Source organism: Octopus bimaculoides, chromosome 3 (assembly GCF_046866305.1).
Source record: "Octopus bimaculoides isolate indiv1 chromosome 3, ASM4686630v1, whole genome shotgun sequence".
NCBI lineage: Eukaryota > Metazoa > Mollusca > Cephalopoda > Octopoda > Octopodidae > Octopus > Octopus bimaculoides.
The window spans coordinates 17877202-17904652 of NC_142930.1; the positions used below are offsets into that span (position 1 = coordinate 17877202).

A 27451-nucleotide genomic window follows, 5' to 3' on the forward strand; every position below is an offset into this window, starting at 1 on the left:
CTGCTTAAATGGAAGTCTATCTTGCTGTATACCAGCTGCCTAGCTCACCCACAGCGAAATTCCTGTCTACAGTTCGTCTACCATAAATCCTGCCCTACACGCGTAACAGAAGTGCATATTAAATATACAATTTGATTATTAGATATATTATACATATATATTACATACGAGGTGGTAGGAAAATGTTTCCAGACTAGTTCTGTAGCGCACCAACAGATGACAGCACACGGTTCATGGGCAGTGAGATCCAGCAGTAAACTTCATGAAGCAGTGTGCCGAGTAACATCTCTCTGTTTACTTCGCAAGTCGTGAAATTTGTGTTTTTGTGATCATGTGTGTGCTGTAGATTGCGATTTTTGTCATGGACAGGAAGTTGGAACAAAGAGCCAACGTGAAATTTTGCGTTAAACTTAAGAAGTCTACTACGGAGACATAGAGCATGCTTCGGCAAGCTTATGGCGACGAAGCAATGAGTGGCACGGGCGCATGACAGGGCCACAGCTCGATCAAGAGCGTGCTCATCGCTTTTTTTTTTTTTTTTACATCGGCGGTATTGTGCTTCGAGAATCCATCCTCCAAAGCCAAACCATCAATCGAGAGTTCTACTGCGACATCTTGAAGCGTTTGAGAGAGGACATTCGAGAAAAGCGACTGAATCTGTGGAACGCGAAGAATTTGCATTCTTCACGACGACAATGCACCCTGTCAACGAACTCTCCTCACTCGTGAGTTTCTCGCCAAAAATAACAAGGTATCGCTTCTGAACCCACCCCCCATTCGCCAAATTTAGCACCTGCGCACTTCCAGCTCTTCCCCAAGATGGAAATGCAGCTCAAAGGTCGCCGTTTTAACACCGTTGTCGGGATCCGAAGCGAATCGCAGAAGATCGACTCGCTTACGGAAAACGACTTCCAGGCTGGATTCCAAATGTGACAGGGACACTGGAACCACTGTGGTGCTGCACAAGATGACTATATCGAAGGGGATGGTGTTAAAGCTTAAGTAAGTTATTTGCTATTAAACGTAACTAATCCGGGAACTTTCTGATCCCACTTCGTTTATAATGCAGGTGCAGGTGTGGCTGTGTGAAAAAGCTTGCTTCCCAAACACATGGTTCCAGGTTCAGTCCCACTGCATGGCATTGTGGACAAGTGTCTTCTGCTATAATCTCCAGCCGACCAAAGAGTGCGTCAACTGGAGAGGTCAATCACTGGAGATGATAGTCCAGGGTTCAAAAGAAACGATGGAAAACATTACGGAAACAATAATTATGGAAGAAACAATTATGACTGTCAGAGTGGAAGGAAGAGTTCCACGCTGCTTTAAATGTGGCCTGAAGGGACACATAAGAGCAGAATGTGCATCAAAACCAAGAAAAAAGCGACCAGAAAATACGGAAGAGAAGATAGAAGAGAGCCGCAGAAAGGAAGTAACCGAAAAAGAAAAGAAAGTAGCGGAAATAGGAAAAAATAAATGGGAAAATGTAACAGGGAAAAACAAAAAAAGGCAAGTGAGCTAAACTGTAAACCCCATTCCACACCCATTCCACCCACACCCTCTCAGACGCACACACTCCCTGTAGACACTAAACCTATCTATTCCCATCCGACACAAAAACAAGAAGCAAACACATACAAAGAAACCCAAAACCCCTCCCCCAAGTCAAAAAAGAGAGGGGAAAAGTGTAGGATATATAAGTTGCTTAGCGACGAACTGTTAAAGGATACGGCGGAATGAGACATAAAGTGTATTGGAACTGCGGGGTTTGATAACATGGAGGAACATCACTTGTGTGTAATACCAGATAAGAGGCAAGAGGTAAAAATACAAGAGTATATGGTTGGATTTTATTTTTGGGAGGTGGACTGCAGCTGGAGTTCATTCCCAGGATTTACTACGTACGATGGGTGGATGGAGGAAACAGGTATCGATGTGTTGGAAGGTTCAGGATTTCAAAAGTAGAAAATGAGGCCACTCGTAAGTGGGGCGAGTGGTTCCATTTCCATTTTAGCATTTTCATGTCTTCATACGTTATAACATTCATTTTATTTTTTATATATATTTTATGTCCCACATGTTTTGTTTGTCACCTCTATTTTTAGCCCCCGGTGGGCAATAAAGAAATTGGTAATTCGTCTGCCGTTACGTTCTTAGTTCAAATTCCGCCGAGATCGACTTTGCCTTTCATCCTTTCGTGGTCGATAAATTAAGTACCTATGCAATCGACTAGTCCTCTCCCGCAAAATTTCAGGCCTTTAGTAGAAAGGATTATTACATATATAATACGTGGTGGCGCATGGCTTAGTGGTTATGGTAATCGTAAGATTATGGTTTCGATTCTTAGACCGGACGATGTGATGTGTTTTTGAGTAAAACACTTCATTTCAGGTCTTTCCAGCCCATTCCGCTGGTAAAAAGGAGTAATCCTGCGACCGACCGTGTTGTGTTCTTGAGCAAGACACTTTATTTCATGTTGTTCCAGTTCACTCAACTGTAAAAACGAGATGCGATGTTACTGGTGCCAAGCTATATCGGCCTCCGCCTAGATTCCGGGAACCGATTTCATGAGCCTGTAACTCACGAAGAACCTTTAATTCTTCTGACATAATTAAGAAATATTTAATGCAAAAATACATAATTAATAGATGTTTGATACAATTTTAGAATTCACTCTTTCTGTGCGGCCTGGTACTGGTCTGCGACCCGGTGGTTGGAGATCCCTGATACAGAGTATTGGAAGAAACGGTGTTAGAATCTTTTGGTCATCAAATCGGTCTGTATGAATTCCTACATAATTAGCGGATAAGGAAGAGAAAGAAAGGCAGACAGAGAACTGAGTAGCTGAGAGAATGGAAAGTTAGAATATGCAAGTAAATTAATTGATACATGACTGAAACGAGAGGTGGATAGGTAGATAGACAGCTGTTATTGGTATATATATATATATATATATATATATATATATATATATATATATATATATATATATATATATATATATATATATATATATATAAAGAGTTAGGGATAAAGACCCCCTTCGGTCATGGGATTGCACCTAGAAGGTTCCTCTCGCACAAGTCCAGGCAAGGCTGTTTATGGAAGACCAGCAGTCACCCATGCATATCAACCTTCTCTCTCCACGTCACTGATGTTATCCAAGGGAAAGGCAAAGGGTGATACAGCATGGCACCAGTGACATCGCATCTCCTCTCTACAGCTGAGTGGACTGGAACAACGTGAAATAAAGTGTCTTGCTCAAGAACACAACACACAGTTCGGTCCACGATTCGAACTCACTACCTCATGATTGTGAGCCCGACGTTGTAACTAAAGAAACATACGCCTTCACACACACACACACACACACACATATATATATATATATATATATATATATATATATATATATATATATATATATATATATATATATATATATATATATATATATATATATATATAAGCCACACAACTTCATATAGTGAATATATAGTGAAAGAGTAAGGGGTAGAGAGATAGACAGGCAGACAGACAGATAGACAAACTATCATAGGAAACTACAAACATTTAAAACGATAAAAAGGCAAACAGATGGACAGAGATATAGGCGGACCGACAGACAAGCAGTCATATCAACACGGTAGAAGACTTGATCCACTACCTGGTTTAGCATCATTTCTTGAGAGCCTTTGCTGAATCCACCCTGTTGCAAGCACTCGGGTTATTTCTCTGGTTTGAGAATTATTCCTCTCCCTTCCTCTCACCAGTAACGCAGGTCCCGTAAAAAATATCAAGAGCCATGGGCGCTGACTATCCAATAAATCAGGGACGGAAGGACGGACGAACGAGTAAATGGCTGGGTGAATAGTCGATTACATACATGAACCAAATATTAATATGTTTACCCCCACCTCCCCTGAAATTGCTGTTCTTGGGCCGAAATTTGAAATCAATACAAGTAATCCCTCGCCCTGTTGCGGTTCACCTATCGGGCACTCAGTACATCGCGGATTTTTCTGCTTAATATATGTAAATTTATATCGCGGTCTCCTCACTATATCGCGGGTTTCTGCGGCCGATAGGTATTTATATCTTTTTTTACGTTTTAATTATTTTTGTGGTAAAATAAAAGTTTTCACGCATAAAAATTAATGAATTGATAAATAAAAATAGAGTACAGTACTGCACTGTATTACACATTAATTAAAATATATTAAAAGAAAATACGTAGTATACCGTAGATGAGTGAACAAAGAATCGCACGTACTGTATGGAAAACGAAACTTGGAAGCAAGTGTGTGGTGTTATTTTGCACTTGTATTGTTTCTACTTCGCGGGAGAATTTGGAACGTAAAACCCGCGATAATCGAGGGTTTACTGAATATTGTTTGAAATCAATGCATAGCATCGATTGCCGATATGGAACAGGTTTCAAGAACGATAACTCCTGAAACAGTTTTCTAAGTTATTTCCCTTACATTTTACGGCGTACTTCTCGAACCTAAAATGATTGCAGTGATAGACACATGTTAGCCATTCAATAACAAACAAACGTTGTTAAGTTCATTTAAATATTTATTATTTGTAATCTATCACAAACAGTAAAAGTGAAGTTAGCAGTATTCATATGATTCTGAATAACTGACGATATTTTGTGACTTTATTATACATGCCCAACATTTCCTTGAATAAAAGGCACATTGCACATGTGTGAGAGAATGGGTAGGAGAGAGAGAGCGAGAGTGAAACTCAGAGTAGCAAGATACATACATACATACAAACATACATACATACATACATACATACATACATACATACATACGTACATACATACATACATACGTACGTACGAACGTGTGTGTGTGATGTCCATCGTTCTTGTGTTAGACATACCAGGGCTAGAAATCTATAAATAAAAAAACCTATGCAAGCTCTAAATAACAAATTAATTTGTAAGAACATTCGATAAATTAGTAAGATGCAGGATTTACTGAATAGGCGAGTCAGTTACTTTCAGCACAGATCTGTCAGCTTCCCAATTCTCGCTTGTCGGGGTTAAACTATATTGTAAGAGGTTCTCTCCCTTCGAGTGATGAATCTTCCCTGCTCCAATACAAGTTATTTCCCTTTATTTAAAGTTTCGTTTCTTCTACTTCGAATTTTAATAAGTTCCTTCTTTGTTTTCCATATATATATATATACATATGGAAAACAAAGAGGGAACTCATATATATGTGTGTGTGTGTGTGTGTGCGTGTGTGTGTGTGTGTGTGTGTGTGTGTGTGTGTGTGTGTGTGTGTGTGTGTGTGCATATATACATATATATATATATATATCATAAGATTTTTAAACTTTTAAATTTTCATATTCAAAAGAGACAGAGACTTCAAATTCGATATATCGATTTATTCACCACTCTATGTTAACATTTCTATGCCAAACTTATCCAGTGACTGGTCCATTGGATTTAGACGTTTGGCACTTCTTCAGGAGTGGTTACCTTTCGAACAAAACACGAAAAAACATATATATATATATATATATATATATATATATATATGATCCCTATATAACAATTTAGCTAGGTGTAAAATTCACCTAAGAGATATTAAATATCCGAAGAATTTACTGGTTTATATTACCTATCGACATCGTGGTCGTTTAACGTCCGCTTTCCATGCTGGCACGGGTTGGACGGTTTGACTGAGGGCTGGTAAGCCAGAAAGCTGCACCAGGCTCCAATCTGATCTAGCAAAGTTTCTACAGCTGGATGCCCTTCCTAACGCCAACCACTCCAAGTGTGTAGTGGGTTCTTTTTACGTGCCAGTCAGGCAGTACTGGCATTGACTGCACTTGAACGGTGCTCTTTTTGTGCCACTATCTCGGGGGCCACTCAGGTGACATTAGCAGCGACCACGCTCGAATGGTGCTTTTTACGTCGTGCCGGTGTCACTGGCATTGACTACACTCAAATGATGCTTTTTACGTTTTACCAGCCAGTCAGGCAACACTGGCAATGATCACACTCTAATGGTGATTTTTGCATGTCACCAGCATGGGACCAGTCAGGACGTACTGGCATCGACCACGACAATGTCTTCACTTGACTCAACAGGTCTTCGCAAGCACTGTTTATTGCTTAATGATTGAAAGGTACCTATATCAATAACAATGTTATTCCAATAGGTAAATGAAAAATAAACATCCAGTTTATTAATATGTAAATATAAATAAGAAATGGAAAGCAAAACAGTAAATTGAACAATTATAATTCAATTTAAATATAATTGAATTATAATTGTTTAATCTATTGCTTTGTTTTCCATTATTTATATTTATATTGGAGTGGCTGTGTGGTAAGTAGCTTGCTTACCAACCACATGGTTCCAGGTTCATTCCCACTGTGTGGCTCCTTGGTAAAGTGTCTTCTACTATAGCCTTAGGCCGACCAAAGCCTTGTGAGTGGATTTGGTAGTTGGAAACTGAAAGAAGCCCGTCGTATATATGTATCATCATCATCGTTTAACGTCCGCTTTCCATGCTAGCATGGGTTGGACGATTTGACTGAGGACTGGTGAAACCGGATGGCAACACCAGGCTCCAGTCTGATTTGGCAGAGTTTCTACAGCTGGATGCCCTTCCTAACGCCAACCACTCAGAGAGTGTAGTGGGTGCTTTTACGTGTCACCCGCACGAAAACGGCCACGCTCGAAATGGTGTCTTTTATGTGCCACCCGCACAAGCCAGTCCAGGGGCACTGGCAACGATCTCGCTCGAAAATCCTACAGGAGCCAGTCAGGCGGTACTGGCAACGGCCACGCTCAAAATGGTGCATCTCATGTGCCACCCGCACAAGAACCAGTCCAGGGGCACTGGCAACGATCTTACTTGGCTTGCCGGGTCTTCTCACGCACAGCCCATTTCCAAAGGTCTCGGTCCGTAGTCATCGCCTCGGTGAGGCCCAATGTACGAAGGTCTTGCCTCACCACCTCAGCCCAGGTCTTCCTGGGCCTACCTCTTCCACGGGTTCCCTCAACTGTTAGGGTGTGGCACTTTTTCACGCAGCTATCCTCCTCCATTCTCACCACATGTCCATACCAGCGCAATCGTCTCTCTTGCACGCCACAACTGATGCTTCTAATGTTCAGCTTTTCTCTCAAGATACTTACACTCTGACGGGTATTCACATTGACATTACACATCCAACGGAGCATACTGGCTTCATTCCTTGCGAGCTTACGTATGTCCTCAGCAGTTACAGCCCATGTTTCACTGCCATGTAGCATGGTTGTTCGTACGCATGCGTCATACAGTCTGCCTTTTACTCTGAGTGAGAGTCCCTTTGTCGCCAGCAGGGGTAAGAGCTCTCTAAACTTTGCCCAGGCTATTCTTATTCTAGCAGCTACACTTTCAGCGCACCCACCCCCACTACTAACTTGGTCGCCCAGATAGCGGAAGCTATCGACTACCTCTAGTTTTTCACCCTGGAATGAGATAGAAGTTGTTTCCTGTTTGTTTGCAGTCTTTATTGCACCTGAACATCTGCCACAAACAAAAACTAACTTGCTAGTTAACCTGCCTTTGATGTTGCTGCACCTCTTATGTGTCCATAGCTTGCACCGGGTACATCTTATAGAGTTACTACCTACTCCTTTTCTACATACTGAGCAGGGCCATCTACCTGAAGGGGTTTGTGTTTTATCTACCTTCCTACTTATTAGGATTTTGGTTTTAGCTAGGTTGACTCTAAGGCCCTTCAATTCTAGACCTTGTTTCCACACCTGAAACTTCTCCTCTAGTTCTGATAGTGACTCCGCAATTAGGGCAAGGTCATCAGCATAGAGGAGCTCCCAGGGGCAACCTGTCTTGAACTCCTCTGTGATTGCCTGGAGGACTATGGTAAATAATAGGGGGCTGAGGACGGAACCTTGGTGGACCCCTACCTCTACCCGGAATTCATTGCTGTACTCATTTCCAACCCTCACCTTACTGGCAGCATCTCTGTACATGGCTCGCACAGCTCTCACTAACCATTCTTCTATCCCAAGTTTCCTCATTGACCACCAGATAAGGGATCGGGGGACCCTGTCAAAGGCTTTCTCCATGTCAACGAAAGCCAGGTACAGAGGTTTATCCTTAGCTAGGTATTTCTCCTGCAACTGTCTCACTAGAAATAAGGCATCAGTAGTGCTTTTACCTGGCACGAACCCAAACTGCATCTCATCTAAATTGATTCGCTCCCTAATTAGTTGGGCTATGACCCTCTCTGTAACTTCCATAACCTGATCTAACAGCTTGATGCCTCTGTAATTATTTGTGTCTATATACATATGTATGTGTGTGTATATGTTTGTGTGTCTGTGTTTGTCCCCGCAACATGGTGGTGTGTTTACATCCCCGTAGCTTAGCAGTTCGGCAAAAGAGACTGATAGAATAAGTACTATGCTTACAAAGAATAAATCCTGGAGTCGATTTGCTCAACTAAAGGCGGTGCTCCAGCATGTCTGCAGTCAAATGACTGAAACAAGTAAAAGACTAAAAGACATATATACACATATATATATTCTCTACTATCATGTTTCTTTATTTCCTTTGACAGTGAGTGGCTGCTGTAATGACTGATATGTGAAAGAAATTTAGTGCATATAATACAAGATGTTCCATGTTGTAATATCAAATGATGACCCAATGACCCTATGCATATATTAATGGCCTGAGACATTTCATTTGGCTACTCAGAATTCTTCACACATTTTGGGATTGTTAGTATTGACATGATCTCTGTTCCTTAACCTTTAGCATTCAGATTTCTTTGTCAAATGTACTACTTATCTATTCCCATTGTTTTGAATTAATCACACATTATACTGTAGCTTCAAGATGTCAGTGATGTGCTTGTATAATTTAAGAATGACATTGTAGGGTAGGGGTGAGATGTTGGATCTGCTCAGTTTTAACATGAGGCAGACATGGCTGGCTTAAATGCTAAAGGGGTGAAAACAAAATCATACACAGGTACAGCTGTGTAGCACGCAGGGCGAAATGCTTAGCGGTATTTCGTCTACCGTTACGTTCTGAGTTCAAATTCCGCCGAGGTCGACTTTGCCTTTCATCCTTTCGGGGTCGATAAATTAAGTACCAGTTACGCACTGGGGTCGATGTAATCGACTTAACCCCTTTGTCTGTCCTTGTTTGTCTCCTCTATGTTTAGCCCCTTGTGGGCAATAAAGAAATAAGAAGCTTGCTTCCCAACCACATGGTTCCAGGTTCAGTCCCACTGCATGGCACCTTGGGCCGACCAAAGCTTTGTGAGTGGATTTGGTAGACAAAAATTCAAAGAAGCTCATCGTATATGTATGTATGTATGTATGTATACATTTATGTTTGTGTGTCTTTGTGTCAGTGTTTGTCCTCCACCATTGCTTGACATCTGATGTTGGTATGTTTACATCCCCATACCTTAGCAGTTCAGCAAAAGAGACTGATAGAATAAGTAGTTCAATTTCTCCAACTAAAATACCCTTAAAGGCAATGTTCCTTCAAATGGATGAAACAAGTAAAAGAATAAAAGAATGAACATCACAACTTTGTCCGCATTTATGCACCTCTTTCCTACACACGGTTTCCATTAGATACACAAAGCTTTCAAGCAACAGAACTTCAACCATAGATTTCTCAGACATCATAATAACAAGACTTCTTTGAAATGTAATTTTTATCATTATCTTTTTATTGAAAGTAATACAAAAATAATACAAACGAATAATAAATAATAATCACAAAAAGTTTTTTTTTTTTTTTTTGTTAAAGCTTATTCAATGTAAATTTACATTGGATCAACAAAAATGACCTGTAACTCCACAGGGGAATCGGTCAACACTAGTGACTTCTCCCTCTCGTTATTATTATTCCAAGAACAGCATACACCGGAATTATGTCTTTGGTGTTTTTCTACACCCACTGACAATAATATGGTGTTTAGTGTTACAAGTTAATGAAATATTTCTGCCCGAATCCCCTTGGCAGTCAATCCGTGAACCTATGCAGAATGGTTCGACCAGCAAACATATCTCATATATCTCCCCCTCCTCCGATTCACATCATACTGTCGTAAAAAAAATGATGGAAGTACACATTAGACAATGTTGTTTCAGACAGGATCGCCACAGCTGGAATGTCTTTCACTATGAAAGTTCAACTCAACCAAGGCTGACTTGGAGGTAAAAAATCAAGAGCAACAACCTATTCAGAGAGTTTGTTAAATGTCTTTACCAAAGGTACACACACCCACTCACACACACACAAATATATATATATATAGAAAGAGAAAAAAAGCAGCAGTATATCTTGAGAGAGAGAAAGTGTGTGTGTGTGTGTGTGTGTGTGTTTTTGTGCAGATGCGAGTGTGCATGTTTGTGTATGTGCATCCATGTGTGTATGTGCATGTTTGTGTATATGTGCATGTTTGTGTATATGCACGTGCGCACTGTGCATGTGTGCACATGTGCATGTGTGCACATGTGCATGTTTGTATATGTGTATGTGTGTGTGTGTGTGTGTGTGTGTGTGTGTGTGTGTGTGTGTGTGTGTGTGTGTGCACGTGTATACCCTTTTGGATTCTTTTGGTTTATTCAATGTTTTTTTTTCTCTCTCTCTCTTCAGAGAATTTGAGATTTATCAGACTCCATTGACTACATTGTATATATTTTTTTTATAACCTGCCACCCATACCCCAGGGCAAAAGCAAACCCAGCTGATTTAGAACTCATGACTGAAAAGGACAAAATTTATTCAAGCAATTTAACTATCTCAGCCAATTCCACCAGCCTTTACTCGGGAAGTAATGACGACAACATAAACAACAACAACAGTTATGGTTACAATGGTGTTGATGACGATGATGATGTAGGTGTTACAGCAGCTGAAGTTTACTCCAGGTAAAAGAAAAGTTTAATAATGGCTACTGTATTTTCCAGAATACAAGTCAACATAACATGCAGAATAAACATGTAGTGTAAAGATTCAAACATTGCCACTATCTTGCCAAATTTTGACGCATTTCACATGGAATTTTTGGTCCTCTGAAGTCATCTTGGCACAGAAGTCAAACTATCTTTTCTTTTTTTTTTTTTTTTATAGTAAATTTTAATCTAAAAAATTCACTTTGTATTCCAAAAAATACAGCATGTTAATTAGGCGGAAGCCCCCTCTTTCTTTTACTGCTTGTTACTCATCGAATGATGATGATGGTGATGATGATGATAATACTGATGACAGCAATGACAATGATGATGATGATGATGATGGGTACACCAAATGAATAAGAATTATGTCAATGAGACAGAAGCTTTGATTAGGTGCATGTGTGTGTGCGTGTGTGTGTGTGCATGCGTGTGTGTGTGTGCATGTGTGTGTGTGTGCATGTGTGCATGTATGTGTGTGTGCATGTGTGCATGTGTGTGTGTGTGCATGTGTGTGTGTGTACATGATTGTAAGGATTATGGAATGTACTGAATTCATCAAGCAGAGAAGTATATGGAATGTTACAGCACTCAAGTCCTTTAATAATCTCATTGGCACATTAGTAGAATTAGTTGAAATTACACCCACCAAACTACTACCCACGGATTCCATTTGCCTCAACTCTTACTCTCACGCACAGAACCGTCCAAACATTAAAAGAAAAAAAAGTTTTTAATCCAATAGGTTATGTTTGTGTGCTTGTATGTATGTATGTATATATGTATGTGTATATACATATATATACACACACACACATATATATATATATATATATATATATATATATATATATATATATATAATATATATAAAATCACATATCGCATGAAGAAAATATATATATAACAAAATGAACAAAAAAATAATGAAGAGGGTGGAAGAAGGAAGACAGGAAAAAGAAAGAGAGAAAGAAATGACACAAGGAAGAAAATGGAAGAAGCAGAAAACAAGAAAGAAAAAAAAGTGGAAGAAAATGAAGAGAAAAGAGGAAGCTAAGGTATAATAGAGAAAAACCAAAACTTATAATAAAGAAATTTTAAAAAACTAGAAACTCTTCATTTTTGAAAATGTAGCAATTTGATGAAGTTCAACTTTGAAATCTTTATACAGTTTAGCGCCTTTAATTTTCCTGTTGTTGAGATTGTCCTTCCAGCTGCCATGAGGGAGGTAGATATCTCTGGATGTACTGCCAGAATCGAGTACCGGTGCCACCAACAGATTGTTCCCTACAAGAAATTCACAGTCGATTTTCAGTGCAACAGGGTCTTCGGGTGCTATCCACCAAACAGGTCGTATTATCGGAGCACCTGAGAAGAGAAACAAGTAGACAATAATAATAATAATAATAATAATAATAATAATAATAATAACAATAATAATAATAACAATAATAATAATAATAATAATAATATTTTTTTCTGCTGGAGACACAAGGCCTGAAATTTGTGGGACGGGGACTAGTTGATTACATCAACCCCAATATTTCACTGGTACTTAATTTTATCGATCCCCCAAAAGGATGAAAGACAAAGTTGACCTCACCGGAATAATAATAATAATAATAATATTAATAATAATAATAATGGTTTCGAATTTTGCCACAAGGCCTGAAATTTGTGGGAAGGGGACAAGTCGATTACATCGACCCCAATATTTCACTGGTACTTAATTTTATCGACCCCCCAAAAGGATGAAAGGCAAAGTTGACATCACCGGAATAATAATAATAATAATAACCAGCGGAGAGCTACAAATACCTAGGGGTAATTGAAGGGGACAATATCAAGCACTCAGTGATGAGGGAAAGGATCAGAAGAGAATGTTATCGCAGGGTGAGAGCAATACTGAAGACAGAGCTGAACGCGAGAAACAGGATCGAAGCGATCAATGCTCTAGCCATACCAGTCGTGACTTACAGTTTCAACATCGTTAACTGGTCAATTACTGAAATATGTAATGTTGACAGAAAAATACGAAAACTGTTGACAATGCATAGAATGCACCACCCTAAGGCAGATATAGAACGTCTTTATCTGCCAAGAAAAGAGGGAGGTCGAGGACTACTACAGCTGGCATTATCAATGAAGGTAGCCACAATTGGCCTAGACACCTATATGAAAAACTCTGAGGACTGGATGCTAAAACTTGTCTTAAAATATGAAAGCAAGAAAGCATCTTACTCAGTAACAAAACAGGCAAAGGAATATCTAAGTGAATTCCAATTGCAACAAATTCAAGAATTAGACGAACTAGAAACACCTACAGAAAAAGCTAAGCGCTTGAAAACCCGTGCTAAAATTGCTGCCTTAGCTATTATGACTGAAAAATGGCATGGAAAACCTCTCAATGGCAAATACCCAAAGAGAGCGAATAATGCAGATATTGACAAAGCCCTTACCCACCAATGGTTAATGGCCTCTGGATTGAAATCAGAAACAGAGGGGTTTATCATAGCAGCCCAAGATCAATGCCTACCTACAAAGAACTACCAGGCCAACATATTAAAGAACGGCAGCTCCCCATTATGTCGTATATGCCAACAACAAAATGAGACCATCGATCATGTTGTCTCCATGTGCAGTCTGCTTGCGCCTACAGAGTATCTCAACAGGCATGATAGAGCTGCACAATATATTCACTGGGTAATATGCAAAAACCTGGACTTGCCCCATGATAAAAACTGGTGGGAACACAAACCACCCCCAGTACTTGAAAATGATCACATTGCACTCCTCTGGAACTTCACCATTCAAACTGACAGAAAGATAGACGCAAATAGGCCAGACATCATACTGAAAGACTTCAGACAAAAATCATGCCTCCTCATTGATATGACTGTCCCAATTGATATAAACGTATCTGTCAAGACCTACCAAAAACTGAGCAAATATAAAGATCTTGAAATAGAAATTAGCAAAATGTGGAATCTGAAGACGAAAACAATACCTATTGTCATAGGTGCCCTGGGAATGACAGCGAAACGGGCTGATTACTACCTAGCTCAGATACCAGGAAACCCCAAAATGGCTGAAGTCCAAAAGATAGTGCTCATGGGAACTGCCCATATCCTACGTAAAATACTGTCTATGTGATCTCAAATTTTAAAGCAAACATAATTTTCTTATGGTTTCTTAAACATTCACTTGAACAAAACTGTACAAATCCAAATATATGGTACCCTAGGCATAACACCTACATGAACTTCTAACTTGTTGTCTCTTGAGGTCTCTGGGTGAGACTTGGATCCAACTTGTACAAATGCAAAACAAAAGTCAAACATAAAATAATAATAATAATAATGGTTTCGAATTTTGCCACAAGGCCTGAAATTTGAGGGAAGTGTACTAGTCGATTACATCGACCCCAGTGTTCAACTGGTGCTTATTTTATCGACCCTAAAAGGATGAAAGGTGAAGTCGACCATGGCGGAATTTGAACTCAGAACATAGCGATGGGCAAAACACTGCTAAGCATTTCGTCTGGCACGCCAACAATTCTGCCAAATCGCCATGCAAGGCCAACAATTTTGAGGGGTGGGGAAGTTGAGTACATTAACCTGAGTACTCAACTAGTGCTTATTTTACCAACCCAGAAAGGATGATAAGTCAACTTCAGTGGAACCTGAACTCAGAATGTAGAGAGAAACAGAAGAAATGCCACAAAGCATTTTGTCCAACTCACCAATAATTCTGCCAGTTGGCCATCTTAAATGATCATGATAATAGGATAGGTTTTATTATTTAGACATAAACCCAGCAATTTTGAGAAGGAATTAGCTAATACCATCAACCCCAGTACTTGACTGGTACTTTATTTCATCAACAAAGGTTGACCTCACCGGAATAATAATAATAATAATAATAATAATAATAATAATAATAATAATAATAATAACAATTCCTATCATAGTAGGTGCCTTAGGTATAATAAAAAAATATTCAGACAAATACATAACAAAAACACCAGGACTTACAAATATATATAACATACAGAAAATTGCACTACTGGGCACTGCACACATTCTACGCAAAACACTTTCAATACAGTAAACATAAGAGCACCACAGCAAACCACAGCACATACCCAAGGCGCACAGAGCTGCACTCAGTAGTGAAGTAAAAGCACGTTATAAAAATAAAACTACTGAACAATAATAATAATGATAATGGTTTCGAATTTTGCCACAAGGCCTGAAATTTGGGAGAAGGGGACTAGTCGATTACATCGACCCCAGTGTTCAACTGGTGCTTATTTTATCGACTCTGAAAGGATGAAAGGCGAAGTTGACAATAATAATAATTTGTTCTAATTTCAGCACAAGGCCAGTAGTTTTGAGAGGAAGGGCAAGATGATTAGACTGACCACACTAGTTGACTAGTATTTATTTTATCAACCCTGAAAGGATGAAAAGTCAACCTCAGCAGCATTTGAGCTCAGAACGAAAAGAACCAAAAGAAATACCACTAAGCATGTTATCTGACACACTAATGATTCTTATTTCTTTATTGCCCACAAGGGGCTAAACATAGAGGGGACAGACAAAGGAATTAAGGAACAAGGACAGACAAAGGAATTAAGTCAATTACATCAACCCCAGTGCGTAACTGGTACTTAATTTTATCGACCCCCGAAAGGATGAAAGGCAAAGTCAACCTCTGGAGAATTTGAACTCAGAACATAATGGCAGACGAAATACCACTAAGCATTTCGCCCGGCGTGCTAACGTTTCTGCCAGTTCGCCTGACACACTAATGATTCTGCCAGCTTACCACCTTTGATAATAATAATAATAACAATCTTTACTACCATAGGCACAAGGCCTGAAATTTGGGGAGCAGAGGCTGATTGATTGATTGCATTGACACCACTGCTCCACTGATACTTATTTTAGTGACTCTGGGTTAAGTTGATTACATCAACCCCAGGTACTCATTTTACTGATCCTGAAAGGATGAAAGGCAAAGTCAACCTCAGTGGAATTTCACCTTAGAATATAAAGAGCCAGAAAAACTGCTGCTAAGCATTTTGTCTGATTCTGCCAGTTTGTCATCTTAATAAGAAGAATACAACGAAGAGTGGTTTCTGATTTAGGCACAAGGCTAGCAAGTTTGATTGGATAGGATTTGTCAATACCAAGGCATTTATCTGAAGATCTAATAATTCCTCCAATAGCATTTCATCCATCATTACATTTGGGTTCAAATTCGGCCATGGTTGACTTTGTCTTTCATCCTTCCAAGGTTGACGAAGTAAGTACCAGCTGAGCACTGGGGTTGATGTAATCAACTTTCCCCACCACTCAAACTTTCAACATTATTATTATATAATTGTTCGATAGTTTAAGACAAATTTCGACTGCACCACCTGCTAAACCTCTACGCTTCTGGGATGTGTGCAGCATTGTGTGTTCTTTGCTGTTGTTGGGAGTGCACAAAACTCTTCCTGGTATTTACTGTTAGTCTTTCTGCTGTTTTCCTTTCTCTTGGGGTGTGGTGCAGTCTTTTGTTGTATTACTGCTTGTATTGTGTGTCGAGTGTGTAATGCACTGGTTATCTAGCTTGCTGGTGGAAGTTTATTTCACTGGGTAATTGCTGTATAGAGTGTGTCTTGTGTTTGTGGGTTGTTTTGTTTAGGTTGTATTATTGAATTGATAGTGTCTTGCGTAGGATGTGGGCTGTTCCTAACAGGGACATTTTCTGGATCTAAACTCTGCTTGCGAAGACCTGTTGGGGCAAGTGAAATCAAAATCGTAATTGAACCATACTCAATCACTGGCACCTGCACCAGTGGAGCACTAACAGCACTGCCCAAGCATGTTCGTTGCCAGAGCAGCTGTCTGGCTTCCGGGCTAGTGGCCCATAAATAGCACCATTTGAGCGTAATCGTTACCAGCGTCGCCTTCTAGCACTTGTGCTGGTGGCATGTTAGAAAATCATTTGAGCGAGGTCGTTGCCAGTGCCGCTGGACTGGCTACCGCACAGGTGGCACGTAAAAAATGCCTTTTTGAGCATGGCCGTTGCCAGTACCGTGTGACTGGCCCTCATGCCGGTGGCATGTAAAAGCATCCACTACACTCTTGGAGTGGTTGGCATTAGGAAGGGCATCCAGCTGTAGAAACTCTGCCAGATCAGACTGGCGCCTGGTGCAGCCTTCTGGCTTGCCAGTCCTCAGTCAAATCGTCCAACCCATGCTAGCATGGAAAGCGGACATTAAACGATGATGTAGTGATGAGGGTCCAGGTATAGCTTCTATGTTTTTGCTCATATGTTTTTTTATCATGTCCAATACTCCAGTTATTACTGGTATTATTTTTACCTTCAGCAGTTTGAGAGGATTAAGTCAGTGCTAGAAGAAAAATGACCGTTTTTTGTTTCAAGACAGAAGGTGTTCTTCCATCAGGATAATGCTCAGCCACATACAGTGAGGATGACATTCCAAAGGCTGGAGCAGTTTGAATGGGAAACGATGCCCCATCCACCACATTCAATAGATATTGCCCCATCTGATTATCATTTATTCTGCAGTCTTCAAAATCATTTGGACGGAAAAAATATGAATTCTGTAGACAAGGTCAGAACTGTACAGCAAGAGTATTTTTCATTTTGGCAAAGTGAATTTTGGATGAGGGTCCTTGCAAGTCTACCAGATAGATGGAAGAGCATTGTAGAAAATGAAGGAGAGTATATTTTAGATTAAAAAGGAACTTTGTTTTTCTTAATTTTGAAAATTAAAAAAAGTATAAAAAAAAACACATTATTAATGGGATTATCCAATATATATATATATATATATATATATATATATATATATATATATATCTATATATATATATATATATATTATATATATACACATCCACACATATACATATATATTATATACACATACACACACATATACACACACACACACATATATATTTATATTTCAGATGAAGATTTCAGAAAACATTTGAAGAAACTATATTACCTGTAACTTCTGCTTCTTTCATTAGATGCTTTATTAAAGGGGCAATTTTCTGTTGATGGTGCTTGACTAGGTTTTGTGCAATATGCACAGTTTCTTCATCATAGTGCCATGGTGGGATAGAGAAGTGCATGATAGGAAAATAACTGACCATCTGTGCCCAACGAATAAACAGTTCTTTGCTTGCAGGTGGTGCCCCAGTATAGTTTGTACCCCCAATAGCACTTGGTACAATGAATGGAAAACCAAGAATTCCTAAAGTTAGCATGTTTGGAATGACATTTTTTAAGCCACTGTTATAATCCCATGACATGTTTTTGGGAACTGCTTCAATGAATATTGGAAAATGTTGAGACTGGAAGCCAAATTTGATTATAGCATTTTGATCAATGAAAGAAACAACTTCAGAGCTTTTTGTCAAGTAATCAGCAGGAGTTTTAAAAATACTTTTGAATGAGAACGTAAATGGCAAAGTGTGAATCTCATTAAAATCAAATGTAAAAGCCTGTATACCATAATCTTTTCCAAAGAGAGATATTTTGTCTTGGTACCACTTCACAGCATCAGGATTTGTGAAATCTACCAATGCTACCATTCCATCTTTTGATGAACTCGTTGCTATCGCCTTGCTTTTCTTGTCTATTAGCCAGAATCCTTTCTCTTTTCCCTCAGCAAAATAAGATACATCAGGACTAGCACACATACACACTTTGAGACGTACATAAAGTTTGGACTCTTTCATTTGACCAAACATCTGATGTGAGTTTGGAAACTTAATTGAAGAGACTGTAGTATCACCGACCACAGAAGAATACGTATCAAGTTGAATTTGTGAATTGTAAAAACCAGTCTTAGTAATTTTATCAGCATACCATAAGTATTTTTGTTGGTCTATTGAACTCCCAAAATATTCTTCAGTTGTCCAAAGAGGTTTGCCTATTAAATCAACTGGAGATCCAGTAGGATTTTCAAATATACTTTTCCTCATGTAGTCGTGTACATTTCGTACATTGCTGGCTTTGCACACTGTATAGCTGAGAGTAGGGAGACTGTGATCACTAAAGATGGCCTTAAAACAGAGTTTATTCTCAAATTTGTAATTCATACTGGTATGAAGAGCTATGGAGTTATCAACTGCAATACCAGCTCCTTGAGAATTAATCCAGTAGCGTTCTACAACTGGTCCCATGGACTGGTTACTTTGGCTGTCACTAGGGTTGAAACCTGGTACAAATGATGTCCATGAGAAGGTTCCTTTCTCAATTGGATACATAGTTTGCATGAGTTCCGGGCCTCCATACCAATAAGCATTATCCATGTAAAAACAACTTTGTGGAATGAACTCCATGTTTAAAGACTTCCAAATAATGTGATAACAGATGACTTGGTTTTCCTTCTTTGATTCAGTCACCTAAATACAAAATAAACAGAGAGGGGAAAACGAAATTTAAGAAACAAAAGATTCAAGAGTTGACAGAAATATTATCACTTCAGGTTCAATAATTGTTTTATTTGACAGAAGTATAATTTATCAAGAAGAAACAATATATTTGAGGTCTTTACAAAAGTTTTGAGACTATTTTTAGGAGAAGCAGTTATAACTGTTGTAGATTACTGCAATTTTAGTATATCATTACTAAACATCTAATAAGCTGAACTGCCAACTCTTTTTTTTTTTATTATTATTATTCCAAATTGAAGGAAATGGTTGTAACAGTACTTTGGATACACTCTACTAAACACTATTGTTTGCAGCTGATTAGTTTTGCAGAATGCAGCCAGGACGTGAAGACAATTTGGAAGCTTGCTAAGCAAAAAAGTTTTGTGTTAAACTTTGAAAAATTGTGACAGAAATTTATGAAATGCTTCAACTGCTTATAGATTAACTTGTATGAGTCAAGCATTTGTTTTTTCACTGGTACAAGAGGTTCAAGGTCAGTAGAGAGGAGGTGAGAGATGATGAACAGTGTAGGAGGGCGAGGCATCAGAATATCAGAAATGGTTGAGAAAATTCAGCTTTCTGAATGAAGATCAGTGAGTGTCTATAAAGACAATAAGCATAGAGTTTGGTGTTGGTGTGACATTTGTGCACAGAATTAATCATGAAGATCTGAACATAAGCAAAATCTGTGCAAAGTTAGTTCCCAGGGTGCTCAGTGACAAACAGAAGGAAAGACACATTGGTGACAGCAGGGAGATGGTCTCGCTCACTACCTCCAATCCAAGAGTACTTGAGTTCTTGGTGACATGTGATGAAACCGGGATCTACCATTATGATCCAAAGACCAAGAGACAGAGTACCCAAAGGAAGCATTCTGGCTTCCCCAGACCCAAAATAGCCAGTCCACAGGGAAGCTGATGTTCCCCATTTTTGACAAGGACATCATCTACATCTACTGGGTTCCCTCTGGCCAGAGGGTCATCAAAGTACTTTCTGGAGTTTTGAGGGAGTTCAGGAAGAGATTTTGTCACAAAAGGCCAGAGTCCTTCCACTCAGGTCAGTGGCTCCTGCACCAGGACATTCAATCAGTCCATAATTCCATCCTAGTAACCAACTATTTGGCAGAGATGGGCATCAAAACTATCTTTCACCCTCCCTACAGCTCAGACCTTGTTCCATGTAACTTTTGGTAGTTCCCCCAAGTTGAAGGAAAACCTCAGGGGTAGTTGTTTTGAAGATACTGAGAAGATGGAGGAGACTGTGACAACGGTCTTGAACATCTTCACTTTGGAGGACTTCCATGGGGCCTTCACAAAGAGGCTGGTGTGCTGCAAGTACACTGAAGTCAGAGGATCCTACTTTGAAATTAATGTCTCGCCTGAAAAAGTCTCAAAAATTCTGGAATTTGTCTTTTAAGATTATACATTTTCAGACCATATCTTTAAAAATTAACATATTTTTTTTTATTATTGATATCTCCATTAGGAAAAGATATGGCAGTGTAAATAAGGAGTTTGCTTTATAAGCATGTCATTTCAGGCTATATTTGTAGATATTTGCTCAAAGCATCACTGCATGACAACTTTCTTCTGTCATAGTTTTATATATGGACTTAGAACACAAAATCTGCATGGAAGATCAGCACGCACACACACCTATATATTTATTATGCCAGTGTCAGGTAAAAAGCACTCAGCACCCATTGTAAAATGGCTGGTGTTAGGAAGAGCATTCAGCTGCAGAAACCAAGACAACTCAGACTGGAACCTGGTGCAGCTCTTCAGTTTGCTAGCTCTGGTCAAACCGTCCAACTCATGGAAGCATGGAAAACAGACCTTAAAGGATGATGATCACACACACACACACACACACAATATATTTGTGTATGTTGACATTCGGTGCCTTTGCATAGCACAGTCTAAACAAAACTGTTGTGATATTCACAAAATATCCTGTAGCTCGGCACTGTTAAAAACCAGTCAAAGATAAAAAAAAAATCCCTTACTTGAAAAACAAGTTGGCAACAGGAAGGACATCCAATCATAAAATACTGCCTCAAATAAATTGCTATCCAACTCATGCCAGTATGGAAGAATGAATGTAAAAACATACAGACACTATATATTTCAATTGGTTTATTCACTGCGGCTGCTTATAAATGCCAAAACCTTCCCAGGCGAAGAATGTACCCCACAACATAAACTAGTAGTTAGTGACTTCAGGATCAGGGCTAAGTGGTTGCCCAGAAGACAACCAGCATGGAGGAGAAAGGTCTGGAAGCTCAAAGATCCTGCGAATGGACAGAGATTTAGAGACTTATTACTTGAAGCTTTTGACGAAATAGAAGGGGAAGTTGCTTCACATGATGTAGAAGACAACTGGAGGTTTCTACGGGACAACCTGCTGAGGGCCACTGACCAGATCTGTGGATGGTGCAAAGTCCCCTCTCAACCCAAAATAATGTGGTGGTGGAACAATGTTGTTGACAGGGTTATTAGACAAAAGAAACAGGCTTGGAAGGACTGGAAGAACGGTGATAGCAGGGAATTGTATCAGACTGCCAGAAGGGAAGCTAGGCAACAGGTTTATTTAGTCAGAGGGGAAGCAGATAAGAAAACATTTGCCAATGTTCAGTGCTGTGAGGACCAAAGACTTGAGGTATTTCGTGTTGCAAGACAGTGTAGGAGAGAGAATAGTGATGTTGTAGGAGAGAAATGTGTTCGCATGGATGATGGTACGCTTGCATTAAATGAGGATGCAAAGAAAGAGGTCTGGAGATGCCACTACGATAGATTGCTTAATAAAGAGAATGAATGGGAGAAAGAGAGTCTGCCGTATGTCGACCCAACAGAGGGACCAGCTATCTGAGATGACAGTACCATGGTAGATAAAGCAATTAAGAGTATGAAGACAGGGAAAGCCCCCGGCCCATCAGGAATCACTGCAGAGATGCTCAAAATATCTGGCAGTGTCGGTTATAGCCTAGGCACCCGTATAGTTAACCAGGTGATGGTGATACAAGAAGGAGTCATACCCAATGACTGGTGTAGTAGCACCATAATCAGCTGCTACAAAGGTAAAGGTGACACTTTAGATACAAATAATTACAGAGGTATCAAATTGTTAGATCAGGTAATGAAAGTCACGGAGAGGGTCATAGCCCAACTAATTAGGGAGCGAGTCAGTTTAGATGAGATGCAGTTTGGGTTTGTGCCATGGAAAAGCACCACTGATGCTATATTTCTGGTAAGACAGCTGCAGGAGAAATACCTAACCATAGATAAACCTCTCTACCTGGCTTTCGTTGACATGGAGAAAGCCTTTGACAGGGTCCCCCGATCCCTTATCTGGTGGTCAATGAGGAAACTAGGGATAGAAGAATGGTTAGTGAGAGCTGTGTGAGCCATGTACAGAGACGCTGTCAGTAAGATGAGGGTTGGCAACGAGTGCAGTGAAGAATTCCGGGTAGAGGTAGGGGTCCACCAAGGTTCCGTCCTCAGCCCCCTCCTATTTATCATAGTCCTCCAGGCAATAACACAGGAATTCAAGACAGGATGCCCCTGGGAGCTACTCTATGCTGATGACCTTACGTTAATTGCTGAGTCACTATCAGAACTAGAGGAGAAGTTTCAGGTGTGGAAGCAAGGACTAGCATCGAAGGGCCTTAGAGTCAACCTAGCTAAAACCTAAGTCCTAATAAGTAGGAAGGTAGACAAAACACAAACCACTTCAGGCAGATGACCTTGCTCGATCTGTAGAAAAGGCGTAGTTAGAAACTTTATAAGATGTACCCAGTGTAAGCTATGGACACATAAGAGGTGCAGCAATATCAAAGGAAGGCTAACTGGGAAGAAAGTTTTTGTATGTGGCAGATGCTCAGGAGCAATTAACACTGAAAATGTTCAGAAAACAACTTCTGCCACATTCTAGGGAGAAAAACTAGAAGTAGTTGATAGCTTCCGTTATCTAGGTGACCAAGTTAGTAGCAGGGGAGGGTGCGCTGAAACTGTAGCTGCTAGAATAAGAATAGCATGGGCAAAGTTCAGAGAGCTCTTACCTCTGCTGGTAATAAAGGGCCTCTCTCTCAGAGTGAAAGGTATACTGTATGATGCATGTCTGTGATCAGCCATGCTACATAGCAGTGAAACATGGGCTGTGACTGCTGAGGACATGCATAGGCTAGAAAGGAATGAAGCTAGTATGCTCCGCTGAATGTGTAATGTCAGTGTGCATACTCGACAGAGTGTAAGTACCTTGAGAGAAAAGTTAGACCTAAGAAGCATCAGTTGTGGTGTGCAAGAGAGACGATTGCACTGGTATGGTCATGTGGCAAGAATGGATGAGGCTAGCTGTGTGAAAAAGTGCCACACCCTAGCGGTTGAGGGAACCTGTGGAAGAGGTAGACCCAGGAAGACCTGGGATGAGGTGGTGAAGCACGACCTTCGAACATTAGGCCTCACCAAGGCAATGACTTGTGACTGAGACCTTTGGAAATATGCAGTGCGTGAGAAGACCTGGTGAGCCAAGTGAGACCATAATCCGAGGCCTCTGCCAGGGGTGTAGCCAGCCCACTTATGCGTACTTTTCCTTCATTGAACACTAAACTCTGTTTGCGAAGACCTTTTGAGGCAAATGAAATCGATCCAAATTCGACGACTGGCACCCATGCCAACCTCTCCTTCATTGGACACTAAACTTGGCTTGTGAAGACCTGTTGGGGCAAGCAAAAGTGAAATCGTGATTGAACCAAATTCAATGACTGGCACCTGTGCCAGTGGAGTGCTAAGAGCACCATCCGAGCGTAATCATTGCCAGAGCAGCTGTCTGGCTTCCGTGCCAGTGGCCCTTAAATAGCACCATTTGAGCATGATCATTACCAGCTTCGCCTTACTGGCACTTGTACCGGTGGCACGTGAAAAAACATTCAAGCGAGGTCGTTGCCAGTGCCACTGGACTGGCTCCTGTGCAGGTGGCACGTAAAATACACCATTTTGAGCATGGCCGTTGCCAGTACCACCTGACTGGCCCTCGTGCCGGTGGCACATAAAAGCACCCACTACACTCTCAGAGTGGTTGGCATTAGGAAGGGCATCCAGCTGTAGAAACTCTGCCAGTCCTCAGTCAAATTGTCCAACCCATGCTAGCATGGAAGGCAGACGTTAAGCAATGATGATGATGTCACCACTGGAGCTATGCTGTAATACTTATTACAGTCTTACTCAGACTTATTCAGTCTACATTGTAATTTGGGCACTGGATAATTAGTAATTTGTCAATAAGAAATACTGAATTAAAATTACCAGTGACATACAAAACCCATAACAATTTGATGGTTCAATGAAATTATAAAAATGTCTCTCAAATGCAGTAGGCCTCAACATCACATCCCACCTACTACACAGGATGCCTTTCAGTGACAGCTGACACCATAATCCTCATATCTTTTATACAAGAATAAACTGAAGAGAACAGCAGTAAAACATATCACCATTCTTCACATTCCTGTCAGTCCTTCAGGTCTATGAGGTCCTGTATCCTAAAATCCTACCTCACCACCTCTATTTAGGCTTCCTTTGATCTTCTACCACAGGTACTTTACACTGTCAGCATATGCCATCTTGTGTTGAGTCCATTTTAGTACAGATGCCTCAGTTACCCACATCAGTTGATGGTTTTGTTACCCAACCACTTCTTTGGCTCAGCTGCACTCTGCCTATCAACTAAGATAAGAATTCAAAATCCAAAAAATCTTACACTTTTCTATTATCTAGTTGCTAAAATCTTTCACAGCGGGTATACACAAGAATCTAAGTTATTGAAAGAATCATCTATGCAATTGCTTGACCTACAAGAACTGGCAGCCAACTTTCACTCACATACATCTTACTATCTGGAAAAAAAAAAAGGCATTCATAGGTTGATGTGGTAACAGAAACATTATACTTGAAAGAAAAGAACAGTCAGAGTTGGAACACATCTGATTACAGTTTTGATTGATCAGGGTTGGTCTCAGAGACTAAACAAGAATTTAAGATCAATTATCTTACTCAAATAATTTCATACAATACCTACATAATACCTCACCAAACATAACCTAGTCACAGTATTTTTCAGTTCACTATATTACAAACATGAGACCCTTCTACCTTTATATTTATATTTAGGATGCAGAACACTCAATATCTTAGGATATTTTCCTAACTTATATTAATAACTTAGAAATATAGTAATCAAATTACAAGAATATAACAGTCATACTTAATTCAGAAGAAAAAAATAAGCTAATAATAGCTATTCAATAGTAACGACTTAACAGCATATATGAGCCTATACATGGTCATAGGTCCTACTAGAAATAGCAGACAAAACCCCCTTAAATTACATATTTCTGGCTAAAGGATGAAAAATACATTGAATAATGTAGTTTTAGATGCACTATCATATATAATATATATAATTAAGCTGGAACCCTTTTCATTATTAAATCTACTTGCTCAGAGCTGATCTAGTGGCTAAACATTTTATGGTGGAAGATCCCACTCAAATTTTGCTACGTAGACTTAATTCAGTGTACAGTTTAACACCATCACTTGACACACGAATACAGCAAGCAGAGTCCACTGTTGTAAATATTCAAGCTGGGTCTCCTGCCTTCGCTGCTTGCCACCAATAATGGGGGCTCTAAAAGCCTAAAAACTGAGGAAGGGTTATTTTGGTTTTGTTTTTTTAACAGACATATATTTCAATGTTCTAGATGTACAACGAGATGGTCATGGCTAAAATATCTTTGATCATAGCTTCAGCACAACAATATATATTTTAAAGGGTGTCTTCTGTAATTTTCACTAAAGTTTTAACTGAGATGTGATTGATCCAATGAGGAGAAGAAGAAGAAGAAGAAGAAGAAGAAGAAGAATATATTACTTGAAGTTGAACGTGAGTCCCAAATTGTCGACAAAATGACGCTGTGCTATCTCCGGGGTCATAGGAATCGCACTCCTTAACTTGGTGAGCGTGGTCTTTGACAGTAGTCGGAAAGGTTCCTTTTAAATAATTACCATCGCCAATTTCGTCTTCTTCTCCTTCGGCCGCCATCTCCGCTGCGTCCGCCGCCGCGGCTACCGGATCAGGAACCCAGAGGGGATCAGTAAAGGTAAGCGTGGATGTTAAGAGGTCCACACTCATATGACCAACATTGATATAGGTAGTGCCTTCCCTAAGAAGGGGGCTATTTATCACGTTGTTTACCGATTTAGGCATATAACGCCTCAGAAACTGACCCAAGTTGACAAAAATCACAAGAACCAAAACGAGAAATAGAAATAATTTTAAAACGCGAACTTTACATAACCAGGAAACCATTTTCCTCCAACTGTTTTGAAATAGTTTTTCTTTAACGGTAACCATTCTTTGGGGTTACTTTCCATACACTCCTCTTACTCTTTCTCCTGAGGAGATTTTGAGAAGTAAATTTTCTTCTTTGTTAAAATAATATTTCAGTTGATTTCTAGTTTACATGCAGCGAAACTTGACCGGTGTCAATATTAGTTACATCCCTTACAATATTTACCTCTTCTTTTGTGATAAGGATTATCTCCCTTTCTTCATAGACTCACGAAAGATAGACTCCGCAGCTAAATATTATTCTACGCATCTCGGTATTAGTTTATCAGTCAGCAATAGGTGCCATGACCTTTAGAAATTTTTGTGTGTACTCCAATACCACCCTGTCCTGAAGTAGATTCGTCTCGTCCTTCACCTAATTCAAATAATGCTTGCTGAAACATAGGTTAAAAGTCAGTAGCATAAGCCTTCTTGATTTGGCTATGGGTAGCGAAGAGGGACAGATCACTTTTACAGAACTGGAGCAGTTTATAATTCTTCGTAACATAAAGTTTTCTTGAAAAATTTATTGATTAATGATTCTTTTGTTGCTTTTCTGTAAATTTCATATACGTACATATATATATATATATATATATATATATATATATATATATATATACTCTTTACTCTTTA

General features: G+C 39.6%; 1 protein-coding gene across 1 annotated transcript; it reads right to left on the reverse strand.

Annotated features, from left to right (window-relative positions):
• Window positions 1-9712: 9712 nt before the first annotated feature.
• Window positions 9713-26839, reverse strand: LOC106873820 (alpha-galactosidase MYORG). Its single transcript, XM_014921332.3, has 3 exons — window positions 26357-26839; window positions 17995-19402; window positions 9713-12332 (listed from the first exon to the last, which is right to left on the reverse strand). Exons 1-3 carry the CDS (start codon window positions 26837-26839, stop codon window positions 12070-12072), a joined length of 2154 nt encoding a protein of 717 aa, XP_014776818.2. The 3' UTR covers window positions 9713-12069.
• Between the last annotated feature and the right edge of the window lie 612 nt (window positions 26840-27451).

Coding starts and splice junctions, on each gene's coding strand:
- LOC106873820 (XM_014921332.3), bottom strand. CDS start 26,839: ATGGTTACCGTTAAAGAAAAACTATTTCAAAACAGTTGGAGGAAAATG. Junction 19,403..26,356: donor GGACTCACGTTCAACTTCAA/GTAATATATTCT, acceptor TTTTGTATTTAG/GTGACTGAATCAAAGAAGGA. Junction 12,333..17,994: donor GAAAGAAGCAGAAGTTACAG/GTAATATAGTTT, acceptor TTCTCTTCTCAG/GTGCTCCGATAATACGACCT.